This window comes from Danio rerio, chromosome 9, assembly GCF_052040795.2.
Source record: "Danio rerio strain M-AB ecotype USA chromosome 9, GRCz13ab, whole genome shotgun sequence".
NCBI lineage: Eukaryota > Metazoa > Chordata > Actinopteri > Cypriniformes > Danionidae > Danio > Danio rerio.
The window spans coordinates 426,049-443,132 of record NC_141029.1 but is presented as its reverse complement, the minus strand read 5'-3'; the positions used below and the strand labels follow the sequence as shown (position 1 = coordinate 443,132).

Here is a 17,084-nt window from a genome sequence, read left to right as displayed (position 1 = left end):
ATGGCCATGCGTTTATTATTTCAGCACACACACATAAAACTGTACTTTTTGATAATTAAGAAAAAGTCTAAACTGAGATGCCAGCTAGAACAAATGTTTACAGTGCAATCATATAATACACAGAATTAAAGAGCACTTATAGCAAGTTAGGACTGCAGTAATCAATACACAATTACTACAGTGCTGGGGTCTGCTTTTGTAAATGTGCATAGAAGCAATCCAAAAAGTGAAAACATTTTAATTGACTGATTAATAATTATTGCTCAAATGATAATTTAAAGTGCTTCAATTAAGTCAATAAGGAGTTAAATGTGTTTTACTTTTTTAGATCACAACTTTTGCACTGAAGTCTTTTGAGCTGAAACTCCAGACTCATGCTGGAGACACCGAAGACTTACTTTACATGTTGTAAAAAGGGCCTAATATGTCTCCTTTAAGAGAAACCTAAAAGCTGCAGCCCTTCTCGGATCTTATTCTCTCTTTATAACTACTATAAAGTGTCCTATCAAACTATCAAACCTTAAATTTCATGAAAACTGATAACATATCGTGACCGAAATATCAACAGTGTTGATGAAGACGTACTGCATCTTACCAGAGTGCAAAATGACTTCTTAGAGGAAAGACAGTGGTAAAGCGTCTCTCATCGTGTGCTGTTTCTGTCATTGTTCAGGCTATGGTGTGGAGAAGGACATGGCAAGACCCGGAGGATTCTGGAGTCAATCTGCTTCTGGAGGACGACTATGCAAACTGCTTTGCTTTGTCTCCTTATACACAGAAGATCTCTTATGGTACAACAATAATATAAAACGTCTACATTATACATATGTATTATACAAATGTATAAACAAAAGCAACTGAAGAATGTTATAAGGAAGGACTAAAAATAAAAAAACAAGTATAGACAATTTAAATTCCTCGTCTGATAGAAATGCAACTGGATAGCAAATCAATGAGCTTGATTCAGTTTTGTTTTTTAAAGAGTTCAGAGGACATAAAAAGACATCAAAAACACGTCAAATGCAAATCAATTTAATGTCAGTTGACTACCTTGATGTCAAAACGACATCAAATTAGGGTTAAGGACATTAAGGTAGTTTACATGTATCTTAGGGAAACAAAATCCAGTGTAAATTTGTAAATGAAGCACTCAGATGAACAGAATTCGCCGAATATTATAGCACATTTAGTGTCATTATTTTGGTGGCCGAAAGAGCATCGATGTGTTGGTCAAATAGACATCGATGTTTTGACATTAAATTGGTTTTATATCATGCTTTATGTCAATTTGATGTCAAGTTGACATCAAGGTGCCCACAGATGCCATGTAGATTATGACATGCAAACTCTTAAAATATGTTACTTGTATTGTCACACAGTTGTGCGTGTCGTTTATTCATATATCATACGTGTGTTTTTGTGCCAATTGCACAGAATATACTGTGGAGAAGGAGAGCTGTGACGGAGGGCATGAGATATTAAATGATGTGGATCCTCCGCCTGATCAGTCTGGACCCAGCGCTGTGGTTCTGCTGGGACAGTTCATCATGAAACAGAGCTACATCATCGCTCTCATCATCACAATGGTAACCTAATGTTTCAAATCATGTGGCTTCATGACAAGAGTTGTTGGATTCTTACGCAAATCATATGCCAGTCTTTTAAATTTGAGATTTATACGTTACACAGAAGCTTAATAAGTAAGGTTTCCTCTATAAAAGCTTAATAAATAATATTTTCGTTGATGTATGGTGTGTTCGGATTGGACAATATCTGGCAGAGGTAAAACTTGTTGAGAATTTTAAATCTGGGGGTTCAAAAAAATCTAAATACTGAGAAAGTTATAAAGTAAATAAAGTGGTCTAAAGTAAGTTTTTAGGAAGAAGTTATTATATGGCCACTTATTATAATAGAGTCACGTGTGGACACTCAATGCAGAGGGGGAGATGGATCCTTCAGCACACTGTATCGAGGATAAGCGGCTTTTACTCTGGATGTGGAAAGCGATACGCTATGAAACACATTCAGTTGGATGGCTTTCTCTGAACATAGAGCAAAAGCCTCATAACTTAAAATAGTTCAATTTTACCATGACAGTCTACGACAATTACCCATGAGGTCAGTATAAATTTAATATAATTCAAAAAAGTCCAGATATTGATTAAAAAAAAATTGACGGCTGTGTTAATTTTAGTTAAGACTGAATTGCCTCTTGTTCCAGTTTTAAAATAGTTAGATATAAAAAAACGATGGGCTTTTCATGAGACAATGACATCGCCATACTGAAATGGTCTATATAGGAACATTTTAATTCCAGCATTATATTAAAGAAAGACTTTTTCTCAGTAATCAAGAAATCTATAATCCAAAACTAGTCATCAGACAGACTTCACATGTGTATTCTTTCATTCCAGTCTCTGTTTCAACGTTTGTTAGAAGTCTATTTTCTCTGACAGCCTTGTGTTTGAGAACAGGTCTACTTTAAGACATAAGATGTTTTAGCACAATAAAAAATGCTTGCTGGTTTAGCTTAAAGCAGATTTAGCAGCTGGCCTCTGGTCATATTTAAACACGCATTTTTCCACATCATTTTGCCAATACAGGCTCATTCTGAAAGCGTAGCCCTGTATACATTTCTGGAGATGGCGAATTGTGTAGCCAGAAGTACGTATGGCTGCATTTCATCTTTAAAATGAACACTAGAGGGCGGTATGATGCTGTTTCTTTTTGCGCTTACCAGCTGACCGCTTCCACCTTCATCCACCTTCATGTGGACGGCTTTCAGCTGTTACTTGTTTGTTTAGTGGCTCTCCATGTAAGCCAGCGGACTTGAGACATCGAGAGAGGTTGACCACGACAACAGGGTTTGAGTCTGGCGAAGAACAGTTCCAGAAAGCCAGAAAGACAAAAACAACAGCCAAAAAATAGCAGAGTGAGAATAATAACACTATTGGTTGGGTTTAGGGAAGGAGGAGGGTAGGTCAGTCAGTCAGTCAGTCAGTCAGTCAGTCAGTCAGTCGACAGCGGCCTCTGGTGGATTTACATGAGAACAGCAAAGCCAAATGGCACTAGCAAGAGAAGTTTGAGATCTCAAGAAGCGTACGCAGCGCCCTCTGGTGGATTCACGAAAGTAAAAACTGCAAAAACACGTGGCTTCTGGGACTATTTGTAGCCCTCCAGAAATGTATATAGCGGTCGAATGCCGTCAGAACTAAAAAGTTGGGAAACATCATGCAACTGTGCTTGTTTTTCTGGGGTGTGTGCAGGTTTGGAGCATCTGCTATAACTCCTGGCTGACGTTAGTGATGCTGGTGTGGTCGTGTGTGATCTGGATGCTGAAGGACCGACGGCGGTTCGCCATGCTCAGCGCTCCTTTCCTTGCCGTCTACGGGACGCTGCTGCTCATAATCTCGTTCATCAGTCAGCTTCATCTGAAGCATATTGCCGTTTTCCCTACTTTACCAAAGCTTGTCTTGATTGACTTTGATGCCTATGGTTATCCTGTGCCCTGCGTGCACCTTGCTGCAAAGGTGTGTATTCAGCATTGTTTGATATCGCCTTATTAAGAGCCGTCTCAGATGCTGCTACTCCATTGAATGGGATGTTATCAATGATAACTCAATTGAATGGGTTGGTTATCAGCTCATAGATGAGTGCTCACATGGTGTTATCATCCATCAATATGGAAAGACTAAAATTCATAGGTTTTTCATTTTCAATCTACCGTCTTGCTCATGTCCCAATGAGGGTTGGGGTTAGGAGACATGCCTCCTTTAAAAAAATCATAAGTTTTACACTTTTGATCTGGCGTCTTGCTCATACCCCAGTGCGGGTTGGGTTTTAGTGTAGGGTTTGAGCTCATGCCTTCTTTTAAAAAAATCATAAGTTTTACATTTTTTTTATCTGACATCTTGCCCAGTCCTCAGTAAGGGTTGGATTTAAGGCTAGGATTTGGTGGCATGCCCTTTATATCTCTTAAGTTTTACCATTTTGATCTGAGATCTTGCCCATTCCTCAGTAAGGGTTGGGTTTAGGGGTTGGGTTTGGCAGCATGCCATCTTTTTAAAGTCATAAGTTTTCAATTTTAAATCTATCGTCCTGCTCATTCCTCAGTATATGTTAGATTTACTGCAAGAGTAGGGTTTAGTAGGGTTTAGAGACATGCCTCTTTTTAAAAATCATCGGTTTAACATTTTTGATCTGGTGTCTAACTTATTCTTTAATGATGGCTGGGAAGGTTTAGGGCAGGGGTCACCAAACTTGTTTCTGGAGGGCCGGTGTCCTGCAGATTTTAGCTCCAAACCTAATCAAACAAACCTGAACAAGCTAATCAAGGTCTTACTAGGTATACTTAAAATACCCAGGCAGGTGTGTTGAGGCAAGTTGGAGCTAAACCCTGCAGGGACACCGGCCCTCCTGGACTGAGATTGGTGACCCCTGGTTTAGGGTTTGGAGACATGCCTACTTTTAAAAATCATAAGTTTTACAATTTTGACATTTTGCTCATTCCTCAGTAAGGGTTTAGGGCTAGGGTTTGGTGGCATGCCCCCCCTTAATTCCTAAGTTTTTACTTGTTCTGGTGTTTTGCTCATTCTCCAATGAGGATTTGGTTTAGTGATGGGGTTCAGAGGCATGCCTTCTTTTTAAAATCATAAGTTTTAGTTTGACTTAAATCATATTTCTGTCATGAACACTCTCGAGATTTAGTATGGTAATGAACATGCATATGGCAATGTTGATGTATTTGGTCTTGGCGGTATAGATCTGCTACGCTGCTGCTGTTGCTGCTTTAATTATTATGGCAGAGCAACTACTGAGACCTGCTGCTGCCAGTATGTACACAGACATGTCATCTGAGAATATAACATGCAAACATAATACACATGTAGCAGATCTAAACACAGGTGGAGCTGGGGTGGAGGAGGGTCATTAATGATGCGGGAGCAGATTAGGTGACCTGTCAGTCAGAGTTTCATGGCAGAAATTTCATGAATTTGTACAAATTAGTTACTTTGGGGTTTAAGGTCTGTCATATTTGTGAAGGTGATTCACCATATGGATGGATAAACTAAACTGAACTGTGACAACTGACCTGAAGCTGTTTCAATTGACTAGAACCTCATCTATGTTGAGCTGCTTTGACACAATCTACATTGTAAAAGCCCCACAGAAATAAAGATGAACTGAACTGATTGGATGGCAACCGAAGTCTGAGCCAACTAGCAGCCTACTGGCATTCTAGCCCATACCTATGAGCTGATAACCACAGATAACAAGCCATTCAATCCAGTGACAGCATCTGAAATGGCTGCCTTTTTAATAGAAATGTTGATGAACTATGTGTAACTTCCCATGTGTGTCTTAAAACCCAATGAATTCTTTGCAGGTTTCTTATAGTTTTAGTTTCTGGATTTTGCTTAGGCAACGGCTGATAGAAAAACATGAAGAGGAGCTGCAGAACGAGGATGAGCTAAAGGAAGTCAAAGTTCAAGCACGTATGAGTTTCCTTTCAACCTTTAGCTTCATAATGATGTGTAATGAATAGTTGGTGAAGATTACTATAGTCCAGGGTTTTTCAAAGTCTAAGTGGGCCTCCCTTTTGACACAACTTATCCATTGGTGCCCCCTCCTCCCAAACACGCACGCGCACACGCACACACACACACACATAAAAGACACAGACAGATGTCAGACTGTTAACTCACTTTTATCATCATTTGCATGAAAGTGCAATTATTTACAGAGTAATAACAAGTATTTTAATATAACGTTTTTAAAACTAGGATGATGGTTCAATATGAATAGAACAGATCCAAGAACTGTCCATCCCGGTCAAAACAGTCGGAGTTTAGCGAGTCTCATGCTGTCATTAGCCAAAATATCTTGACAAACCACACATAAAGGTCGTGGTTCATCAGCTGGTCCTGTCCACGTGAATCCTAAACTCAAATACTGATCATCATATCGTCGTCTTTTGGGTTTAAGCCGTGAACTTGAAGGCTTTGAATCGGGGGGTCTCAGAAACCGACCCATTGTGTTAGCAGGCATATACCTGTATTGGCGGGCTTGCCAAACAGAAGCGAATACACAGCTATGGCCTTCTGGGTAAAAAAGGTTTTCTTATTTTTGACGTATTATTTTTTTTTAGCTTTGTTTAATTAAAACGTTTAAATATAATAAAAAATACATATAATAATTAAACTTAATAATTATATTTTTATTATGTAATACTTTTTCCCGCACCTCCCCTGACATGCTCCCCAGGGGAGGCGCGCCTCACACTTTGAAAACCCCTGCTATAGTCAATACAATAATACTAAAACTAGCAAAACAAATTTAAAATAGTAAACATCTGAAACAAATTGTGTGTGTGTTTTTTTAAACCATGTTTAGTAAAAATTATTAATATAAAAATCTGAATGAAATCAAGCACAATACGGTGCTTGTGAAACACAAATTGGCAAATTTTTGTATTAAATTGTAACAAAACAAAGCATGAATCTTTAAAATAACAAACATTTTTTTATGGTGAGATCCAATGAACTCAGCACTATGTTCAATTGCCATGAACTGAAACATGTGGAATGTAAGGATACACTTTCATTTAGGAAAAAGCTTTAAAACACATCTTACCTTATAATGCATATATCATGATAATGTGTGTGTATGTTTCTGTTGTAGGTGACAGCAGTAATAGTTCTCCAATAATTGTAGTGTTGGGATCATTAGTGAAAGGCATGTTGGTCAAGTACTGGATCTTCTGCTGTTGCTTCATGTTCTTCTATGTCAGTTTCTCGGACAAAGTGGCGGTCTACAAAATCCTCTATATCTGCTTGTTCCTCTTCGGTGTGGTTCTGTATGAGGTAAGTGTGAGCCTTTTCTGAGCCAGACATGCCTGATCTATGTTCTTGAGGAGACATCCAAAACTCTTAAGCCTCGTTTCCAATGTACAAGTCCATGGTGCAGTTTTTCACAGCTCATTTCAATAGGAGACAGCAGCTCATGCACACAAAATCCAGTCGATTCCACAAGCATGGCATATATGCAATTCAAGTTTATTTTATAGCTCTGGTATCTACTAGAAATAACTAAAATGATCAGTCTAGCCTAAACAAATCACTTTCACATCTGTCTCTTTTCAAAGCACAGTGTTTGTGAGCTGTGTTTAGATGCTGTTGGGGTTGCTGTGTCCAGGTTCATTATGACGTATGGAGAAGTCAGCTGAAGTATTTCTGGGCCGTGGTGGTCGGATACTCCATGCTGGTGTTGATCCTGATCTACATCTACCAGTTTAAGAGCGTCTGTAAGCTGTTTCAGCAGATATTAGGCCTGTCAGAGGAGAGGTAAACACACACGCTGAGCGTATCTATTACCCAATCAGACTTTATACACTGATGAGACATGACATTATTCAATGTATTCATTATTTACTATACAGATTGTGTCAAGGCAGCTTAATGTAGATGAAGAAAAGAGAGCAAAAGCCAAAATATTTCACATTTTACAGCAATTCAGGCAGGCAGGAGAGTAGTGATGAATGCTGGTGTAGTTCTCCTTCACTGTGAACTACGACGTGTGTCTACCAACACTTTGGAAGATCACTAGATGACCAAACTCCCAAAGTGTCGGTAGACAAATGTCCAACCCTAATCAAACACACCTGAACAGCTGATCAAGCTCTTACCAGGTGTACTTGAAACACCCAGGCAGGTGTGTTGAGGCAAGTTGGAGCTAAACCCTGCAGGGCACCGGACCTCCAGGATCGAGATTGGTGACCCCTGCTGTATAGTTACTATAGTAGTTTATAAGTACTAGTTCTATTGGATTGCGTCCCCTGGGGTAATTACATTATATTAAAGACACAGCAATAGTGTCAGATGCAGCTGATTGATTTTACAACACCAGGGCAAACTTTCTAGCCTATTTACAGCACTGACATACATAAAAAAATTAAACGAAGAATAGACTTGGGGCTTTTGGTGTGTATTTACTCATTCATTCATTCATTCATTCATTCATTCATTCATTCATTCATTTATTTATTTATTTATTTATTTATTTATTTATTTATTTATTTATTTGTTCATTCATTTATTTATTTATTTATTTATTTATTCATTCATTCATTCATTTTTTATGTATTTATTTATTTATTCATTTGTTCATTTGTTCATTTATTAATTTTTTTCATTTATTTATTTATTTATTCATTTATTTATTTATTTATTTATTTATTTATTTATTTATTTATTTATTCATTTATTCATTTGTTCATTTATTAATTTTTTTCATTTATTTATTTATTTATTCATTTATTTATTTATTTATTATTCATTCATTCATTCATAAATTCAATCCATTGCATGCAGGATTTCTGTATTAATAACCACCTCAGAGGATATTAGGGGTTGTGAGTCACTGGAATTGTGATTTTTGGGGTCGCAGGCCGTAAATTTGGGGAACCCCTGCCTTAATTAACCTAGTTAAGCCTTTAAACGTCACTTTAATCTAAATACTAGAGTCTTGAAAAAATATCTAGTCAAATATTATGCACTATCATCATGGCAAAGAGAAAAGAAACCAGTTATTAAAACTATTATATTTTTCAATGTCTTTCTCTCCGTTAAACAACACCTGGGAAATATATTTAATAGAATTAAAAATTTATAAGAGAGCTAATAATTAGTGACTTCACGCATATGTCCATGTTTATGATCATCTGAAACTTGTGTGATCGTAGCCTGCGAGATCTTGGACTGGAGCAGTTTGACACGGTTGAACTCTTTGCACGAATCTTACGTCCAGCTTTCTTCCTCCTGGCCTGCATCCTTCAGCTGCACTACTTCAACTCGGACTTCCTCTGTCTGACTGATCTGAACACAGTTACAACTACAAACAGAGCAAAGAGGTGTGTCAGAAACACAACACATCTTTTAGACAACTGACAAACAGCAACTACTTTATAACACTTTAGAAGATTTAAAGCTCCACATAATCGTCTGCTCTGAGGTTGTAGTTTAGTCATATTTTAGTTCAGGGACTTGCTTACAGCAGCGTTTCAGAGTTTTTGTCCTGTTTCTAGTACAAATATCTACTATTTTTTTTAAATCAAGAAGCGTTTTTTAGACAAGCGAAACTTATAGTGCAAAAATATAGTGTTGTTTTCAGAAATATTGAGTCAAAATGAAGAGAGTTTTTCCTTAAAACAAGCCAAATAATCTGCCAATGGGGGAAGAGAAATAATCTTATGCCAAAATGAAGATTATTTGCTGTAAATGTATTAATGCTAGGTTATTTGAAATATAATTGTTATCTTCTGATTTCAGAGAAGAAGACCTGAAAGAAACGCTTCAGGGGGTTTTTGACATGTGAGTATTTGATTACTTGAAGCAGATTTAGCTGCTTATTTGATACTGATTGATTAATTATGTGAGCATGAATGAGCCACAGACTTGTGGGCAGTGTGCTGACATAGGACACCTTAATTTTGAGTCTTCCACTACATTACATTCCTCTCCCAATTACCTTTGTGCTCCTTTATGAACTCTTATTTTATCTCCTGCAGAATGAAGAAAAGCTCTGAGAAATTGAAGACATGGTAAGCGGCTCATTTAGGACTGCATGATGCAAGAGTGCATGTTTATGTTGCAGATAAAATCTTCAGTTTTAAATCAGCACACTTAAAGATCCACGCCAGAACCACTGCTGAACAGTGAACACTCATAAGTGCACATGTAAATCAGTACACAGCTATAACATCATGCAAGTCACAGAGCTAGAAGACATGTCTCATCATTTACTCACACTTGAGTGGTCCTAAACTTTTAATTGTTGAACACAAAACAAGATATTGTGAAGAATGTTGGGAAAAAGCAGTTATTGGCAGGATGTTAAGTGTGGTGAAGCATGATCTTTTCTCCATTAAAGGCTGAAGGACGGGCAGCTACGTGGAAAACAAGCCGATCAAATGAACACCTCATCTTCCACCTTGGACGAACATCAAGAGTTAGATTCAGAGGATGATGGTTAGTAATATTCTTACCTGAACAGTTTGGTTTAAAAAGCACCATATACACATTATCCATTCACCATACTGCAGGACTGATTATTTATTTATTTATTTATTCATTCATTCATACATTTATTTATTATTTAATTCATTTATTTATTAATTTATTTATTTTTCTATTCATTCATTTTTATTTATTCATTCATTAATTCATTCATTTATTCATTCATTCATTTATTTATTCATTCATTTATTAATTTAAGTATTTATTTATTTATGTATTTATGTATTTATTTATTTATTCATTCATTCATTCATACATTTATTTATTCATTCATTCATTTATTTATTTATTAATTTATTTATTTTTCTATTCATTCATTTTTATATATTCATTCATTAATTCACTCATTCATTCATTCATTTATTTATTCATTTATTTATTCATTCATTTATTAATTTAAGTATTTATTTATTTATTTACTTATTCATTCATACATTCATTCATTTATTTATTTATTTATTTATTTATTTATTTATTTTTTATTTTTTTATTCATCTATTCAGTTATTTATTTACTTATTTATTTATTCATTCATTCATTCATTCATTCATTTTTTTATTCATTTATTCATTCATTTATTCATTTATTTATACATTTATTTATTTTTTCATTCATTCATTTATTTTGTATTTTGTATTTATTTATTTATTCGTTTATTTATTTAATTATTTATTAGTTTATTCATTTATTTATTTTTTGTCTATTCATTTTTATTTATTTATTAATTCACTCATTTATTCATTTATTTATTCATTTATTTATTTAATAATTTAATTGTTTATTCGTTCATTCATTTATTTATTCATTCTTTTATTCATTTATTTATTTATTTATTCATTTATTTATTTATTCATTTATCAATTAATTAATTTATTCATTTCGTTCGTTCGTTCATTCATTCATTCATTCATTCATTTATTTATTCATTCATTCATTTGTTTTCACACATCCTCAATCTTGAACATTTGATCTACAGTTAAGTAAACGGATCCAGCAGGTAAAGCAGAGATGTGTGTGTGTGTGTGTGTGTGTGTGTGTGTGTGTCTGTTGCAGTGCCGGTGGTGGTGCAGCAGTGGTTGTTGGTGTTGGAGCGGCTGCACGAGCTGATCCTGCGCTTCGTTCTGCTATTATGGAGAGTTCAGGAGCTGTGCTGGAGGTTACTGGAGCTCCACAGCTTCAAACTCGTCTCTACCGGCATCATCTGGGTGTGTGTGAAGGAGGTAATGCACCAAAAAACACACAAATCTCACTCTTTATTTTAAGGTACAAGTCTCACAACCATAAGGGGTTTAAACCCAGTTGTGTGTCAGCTGTGTGTGAATATAGCCAGCCTTAATAGTGAACATGAATGAATTGTGTTTGTTATAATCAGACTTGATGCAGAAACACTGTGATTGACATTCTCTCTTTGTACGTGTCATCAGAGGGGGAAGCCCCGCCCACTAGTGCCCATATCTTCATCTCATTAGCATAATCAGCAGCCCTGAGTGAGAAGCAGCCGTCTGTCCATTAGCCATTAGAGTGTTTGAGCTGCTGATGATAATGTCAGCATAGACTAAGAGGATTATAGATGTGGAGTTCTAGATGAACAGCGACAGGAGCCACATTGACTGACTTTTGCTCCTTATTAATAGAAGTAGTAGGGCTTAGGCTTTGAGTAGGATTAGGGATGTAGAATAAGATGGGGATGAAGTGCATCCAGGCGGTTGTTATCACAGAACGAAGCCTGACAGGTTTATCAGCTGCCCAATGTGAAGCTGAGCACTGTTAGTGGGAATGGATCCTTAAACTAATGCAATGTGTGTATTTCAGGTTTCACTGATGAACTTTGTGTTTTTGGTGTTGTGGACGTTTGCTCTGCCCTATCCGAGACTGCGGCCTGTGGCTTTCAATGTGTCCTCTGTGTGGGCCTGTGTGATGGTCGTCTGTAAAATGATGTACCAGCTGAAAAGCATCAAACCCTCAGAGTATTCATCAAACTGCACTGCTGTAAGTATTGTGTATTGCTTCATAGGAAAAGTATCTTCATAACCGATAAATGAATGAATACGAGGATGAGAATGAAGCAAGTAATAAAAACTGTAGTGGATTAGACCTTCAAGAAATTACACCAAACCTTGCTATGGATGGTAGATTTGTGATGGATAAAGTACATCCAAGAGGTTGTTATCACAGAATAGTGCCCCACATCTTTATCAGTTATATAACAGAATGGGTGACGCGGTGGTGCAGTAGGTAGGGCTATTGCCTTACTCGCTGGTTCGATCCACGGCTGGGTCAGTTGGTGTTTCTGTGTGGAGTTTGCATGTTCTCCCCGTGTTGGCGTGGGTTTCCTCCGGGTGCTCTGGTTTCCCCCACAGTCCAAACACATGCGCTATAGGGGAACTGATCAGCTACACTGGCCGTAGTGTGTGAGTGTGAATGAGTTTGTATGGATGTTTCCCAGAGATGGGTTGCAGCTGGAAGCGTATCCGCTGCGTAAAACATGCTGGATAAGTTGGCGGTTCATTCCGCTGTGGCGACCCTTGATTATTAAAGGGACTAAGCCGATAAGAAAATGAAGGAATGAATAACAGAATGGTTTACTCTGCAAAAACAACCGCCTGGGTGTTCTTTAGCCTGTTTATTACACGGCTACTTTCCCAAAAATAGACACAAAACATTAATCAAAGCTGTAATTGTTTATTAGTTCTTTAATTAAAGTAAAAATGAGGAAACTACATGGAGTATACACTAACCTACAGATTATTTCTGTCACAAGACAGCACCAAACTGTCAAAAACAGAAGTGTGACGGGTATAAATATGATTGTGAATGCATTCAGTGATGATCAACATGATTTTGAGCTCTGTGTTATTCAGCGGTTGTTATCAGGGAATAGCAAACCTTAATATGTTGAAATTGACCTATCAGAATCAACTGTTCCAGACAGCCATGTAATAAAGCATGTTAACCTGTTGAATGTAGGTGATTATGGCTTGTTTCTTGCCATGGTTAGTCATACATACACTGTATATTTTGTGTATTTTGTGTTTATCTGTGGTGGTGAATTGCATTATGGTATGTTGATCCACTTCTTATGTTGTAAATTCAACTCTACAGTTTAACAAAGTGACTTCATTGACGTTTTAGTGGTTTGAAATAATAAAAGAAATAATATGTAGAGGAATAAGTGTGTAAAATAACAGAGAATGTGCTGCAGTTAAGGCTTCTGTAGCGTAATATACAACACCAACACACACAATACTGCACTGCCAGCCTGATCTTACGAGGAAACGTAAGTATTGTACGTTTTGTCAGTTTAGTGACTAATTCGTACAAGTTCAGTCGATTTTAAAAAGGAGGCGTGGCACCCATGAGTGGGTGATGAGCAAATCGTACTATGTTGTACAAATTAGAATACAAATTGATACAAATTCGTACGAAGGGGAAAATAAAATATCCGAACATGAATCACAAAATACAGAGATATTTTTACAGTGTACATGTCCAAAATGTTTCAATCGTAATGTAATATTCTGACTGCCCCTTAACCGCCCCTTAGGGTCTGTCCTCCTCCAATGAGAGTGGGACTCTTGATGTTCCAGCTGATCTACTGGGGAATTCAGTTCTGTATTCGGCACCAGTGGACCCTTTCATGTGGGTCGGCGGACTGAAGAAGTGTGAGGATCGCATCCTGCCCTGCCTCTGGGTATTCTGATTACTGTTATTAACACAATGAACCCGTTATTAATATATTTATTTTATATCAATTCTTTTTTAAATATCACACTGTAGATGACGGTCTACCTGAGTTCATTTTAATAATCCTCGTGTGCTGTTTGGTCATTTACATGTACTCTGGCCTGATTTTGAGGCTTAATTTGGCCACAGCTTTTTCTTTTTAATCAAATGTTATGATTTCTGCTGACAAACCTTTTTTTGACACATATTGTGTCTAACCTTTCCTTATGTTGGTGCTGTTTTTGCCTCATTGACTTCCATTATAATCACAGTTTTTGATTGCAAAGCCGTGATAGCATATAATCATGCATTCTTGATGCTTGTTGTTGGTTTTCCCTGTTGAGAAGAGGGACAAAGTGTCATTTTTTTATTGCCGATCATGCCTTTTTTTGGTTTGTTTAGCGTCACCAGCTGGACAGTTTAATAATAATTTCCATTTATGGGTGAAATAAATTTCTAATGTTGACTGAAGTGTATAAAGATGCTAACTGCTAAAGAATAATTAAAAAATAAAAACTAATTATTCCATTGACTTGTTTATTGGTGATTCCATGTGAACAGAATCACCTGTTGATTTTAGGTCTGCTTGTGGTGGACGTGACGGTCCATCGACACCAGCTCCACCACCGCCTCCAACACGGCCTAAAAACAGCAAACAGCAGCATCATATTTCAGGCTGTCACACACCATCACCTGGACCACGGCATCCTGCCCTCCGTCAAATATTTTGTTAATTATTTCTTCTACAAGTTTGGTTTAGAGGTAAGTCAAATTAGCGTGCAGTTAGCTTGAATATGATATGCTGTTGCTGAAATGATGTGAGCTGCATGGTGAAATCTCTCCTTTATAGGAGACACCTTTTAAAGCTTTAAGAGTTTCCTCAGTACACCTACAGATAAACTGAAAAAAAAAATCTGTAATTTTACGGTGTGTTTCTGGCAGCTGGGGTGCCAGAAAAACAAAACGGCTGTTAAATTACAGAAATATACAGTAAATTATCAATTAAATTATAGACATTTCCTTACATTTAAATTTCTGGTAAATTTCTGTAATTCAACCTCTGTTATTTTACAGTAAATGTCTGTAATTTAACAGCCGTTATTTTATGTGTTTTATCAGGCACCCCAGCTGCCAGAAATAAACTGTAAAACTCTGGATTTCTTTTACAGTGGAGTTTAGAAATATTTCAAAACATCACTCAATTAATATTAATTACAGTTTGGCATGTAATGTTTTACAGTAAATGTATTTGCCACTCTTAACTGGAGTTGTCTTTGGGGTGGCACCTTTTCAAAAGGTTCACATTTATACCTAAAGGTCCATTTGGTACCTCAACGGTACACCGAAAAAAGTGGTGCATGCAGAACTGTTGCAAACAATTTATTTGTGTTGAATTTAAACAAACTAAGTTTAATAATGTTCAACCTAATTTGTTTGTTTAAAGTCAGCCCAAAAAAAAAATAGTTTACAACCAACTAACATAAAAAAATTTAGTAAATCCAAGGAATCATCTTTGAATAATTTTTTTCAGTGTAGAGCCGGGATCGAAATTATTCCTGGAAAATTCTGACATAAAGTTTTTGCTGAAATGTAAAGAAAAGCTGAGGAATATTTGCCTCTTGTACATCGTTTGATTAACTTTTGGGAGAAGCCTTGGTCATTTCTGGTCAATAAAAACTTGCTGGCTGAATAAAAGGCAAGGGAAGTTTATTTCACATATCATACCCAGTGGCTATTCATAGTGCTTTACATAAACAAGAATAAAAAACAAGTATAAGAAAAAAATAGAAATGATTAAAAACAGATTAAAATGTGTTAAAACTGGTTATAAAAGAATCAAAAAGAGAAAAGAACAAAATAGTGCGATCTGTTGGAAGTAGCACAGTGCTCATACAGCTAAGATGCGTGTTCAGTCTTGATTTGAATGCGCCTTGCTGATTTAAAAGTTATTTTTAGGGCTCTAATTAATGATCTAGGCACAAAGTCTAAAGCGCATGGTGCAAAAGCATTAAGAGCGTGTCCGAATCCACTTTTGCTATTTTAAGGACAGAAAAACAGGGTTTGTGCCCTGGCGCATGCTCTAACAGGGTTGAGCTTATTCTCTTAATCAGATATAGATGTGCTTTGAGAATAAACCAATCAGAGTCTTGTCTCTCATTCCCTTTAAGAGTCAGTTGCGTTGCTCCATGGTGTATTTGCTGTTTACATGGCGAAAAACTGAAGGCTTCACTAGCAAGAAATCAGTTAAACAGAGCATCTGCAGCACGAGGATAAAGAACGAGCCTCCTCCATTCAGCCTTCTTTACCTTACTCCTTTACTTTACTCCTTTACTTTGGTGGAGTGAGGAAACGGTGGAAACTCTCTCCACTGGACACATCTATTAACCCACATATTTAATCTCCTTTGTTAAACACAAAGATTTGCTTCAAAACTGTTTCTAAATTCAGCTTTAATCTCCAGCAGAGGAATAAATGAACAATAACAATGAAGTGTGGTCAGAAAACTGAGTGATATCCAAACACACGTCCTGTTCTTATCCAACAGGTGGACAAATCTAAGCTTGTTTTTAATAAAACTAATGTAAATCTGCAGATAATCAATAATATTGCTAATAATAATCACATTATACACATGCAGATGGTCATAAACTGAAGAAGCCCCCCGTGGTGAGGAAGGCATGGAGGCAGTGTGTTTATATTGATGTAGAGAATCATCATGTCTGGATCATTCTAATCCTTTAATTGTGTTCATCTGTAAAGATATGTGTGTGTTGTTGTACACCCTGTGTATTTTAAGCATTGTATAAGCCTATATTTGCCAGGGGTATAAATAATTTCGGGCTTGACTGTATATATTAGTCTCAGTAAATGTGAAAAACGAAACGTTTCAGTCATATTTGAAATAAACATAAGAGATTTTCCTTGTGGTTTTGTGCATCAGGTGTGTTTTGTGGTAGCGGTGAACGTGATTGGCCAGCGGATGGATCTCTGTGCGCTTCTGCACTCCTTGGCTCTTATGGTGGTTCTGGCTCGTCGGCGCAGGAAAGCCATTGGAGAAGTCTGGCCAAAATACTGCAGCTTCATCGCCAGCTTCATGGTGCTGCAGTACCTGCTGTGCATCGGTGTACCACCGGCCCTCTGCAGCGGTCAGCTACTCTACATTTATTCATGAATCACAGTCATTTAAAGTGTGCTTTCTGTTTATACACTGTGAGAATGTCTGCCAATTTTATGACTATATATATTTCACATGACAAAAGTGTGATGCTCACGGACGGTATATCATTT

General features: G+C 36.8%; 1 protein-coding gene across 6 annotated transcripts in view; it reads left to right on the top strand.

Annotated features, from left to right (window-relative positions):
* si:dkey-11f4.7 overlaps positions 1-17,084 on the top strand; it is a 62,512-nt gene that overhangs the window by 15,373 nt on the left and 30,055 nt on the right. For all 6 annotated transcript variants that reach the window (XR_015499005.1, XR_015499006.1, XR_015499007.2 and 3 more), the window contains 15 exons: positions 674-791; positions 1,435-1,586; positions 3,267-3,530; positions 5,387-5,495; positions 6,682-6,863; positions 7,195-7,343; positions 8,741-8,908; positions 9,327-9,368; positions 9,566-9,598; positions 9,928-10,025; positions 11,127-11,293; positions 11,886-12,062; positions 13,618-13,764; positions 14,358-14,558; positions 16,738-16,942. Coding sequence is in view for 3 of the 6 variants with exons in the window: in XM_087267218.1 (XP_087123344.1) it covers positions 674-791; positions 1,435-1,586; positions 3,267-3,530; positions 5,387-5,495; positions 6,682-6,863; positions 7,195-7,343; positions 8,741-8,908; positions 9,327-9,368; positions 9,566-9,598; positions 9,928-10,025; positions 11,127-11,293; positions 11,886-12,062; positions 13,618-13,764; positions 14,358-14,558; positions 16,738-16,942 (2,212 nt within the window). In the remaining 3 variants the exon portion in view is untranslated. The remainder of the gene's footprint in view (positions 1-673; positions 792-1,434; positions 1,587-3,266; positions 3,531-5,386; positions 5,496-6,681; positions 6,864-7,194; positions 7,344-8,740; positions 8,909-9,326; positions 9,369-9,565; positions 9,599-9,927; positions 10,026-11,126; positions 11,294-11,885; positions 12,063-13,617; positions 13,765-14,357; positions 14,559-16,737; positions 16,943-17,084) is intronic.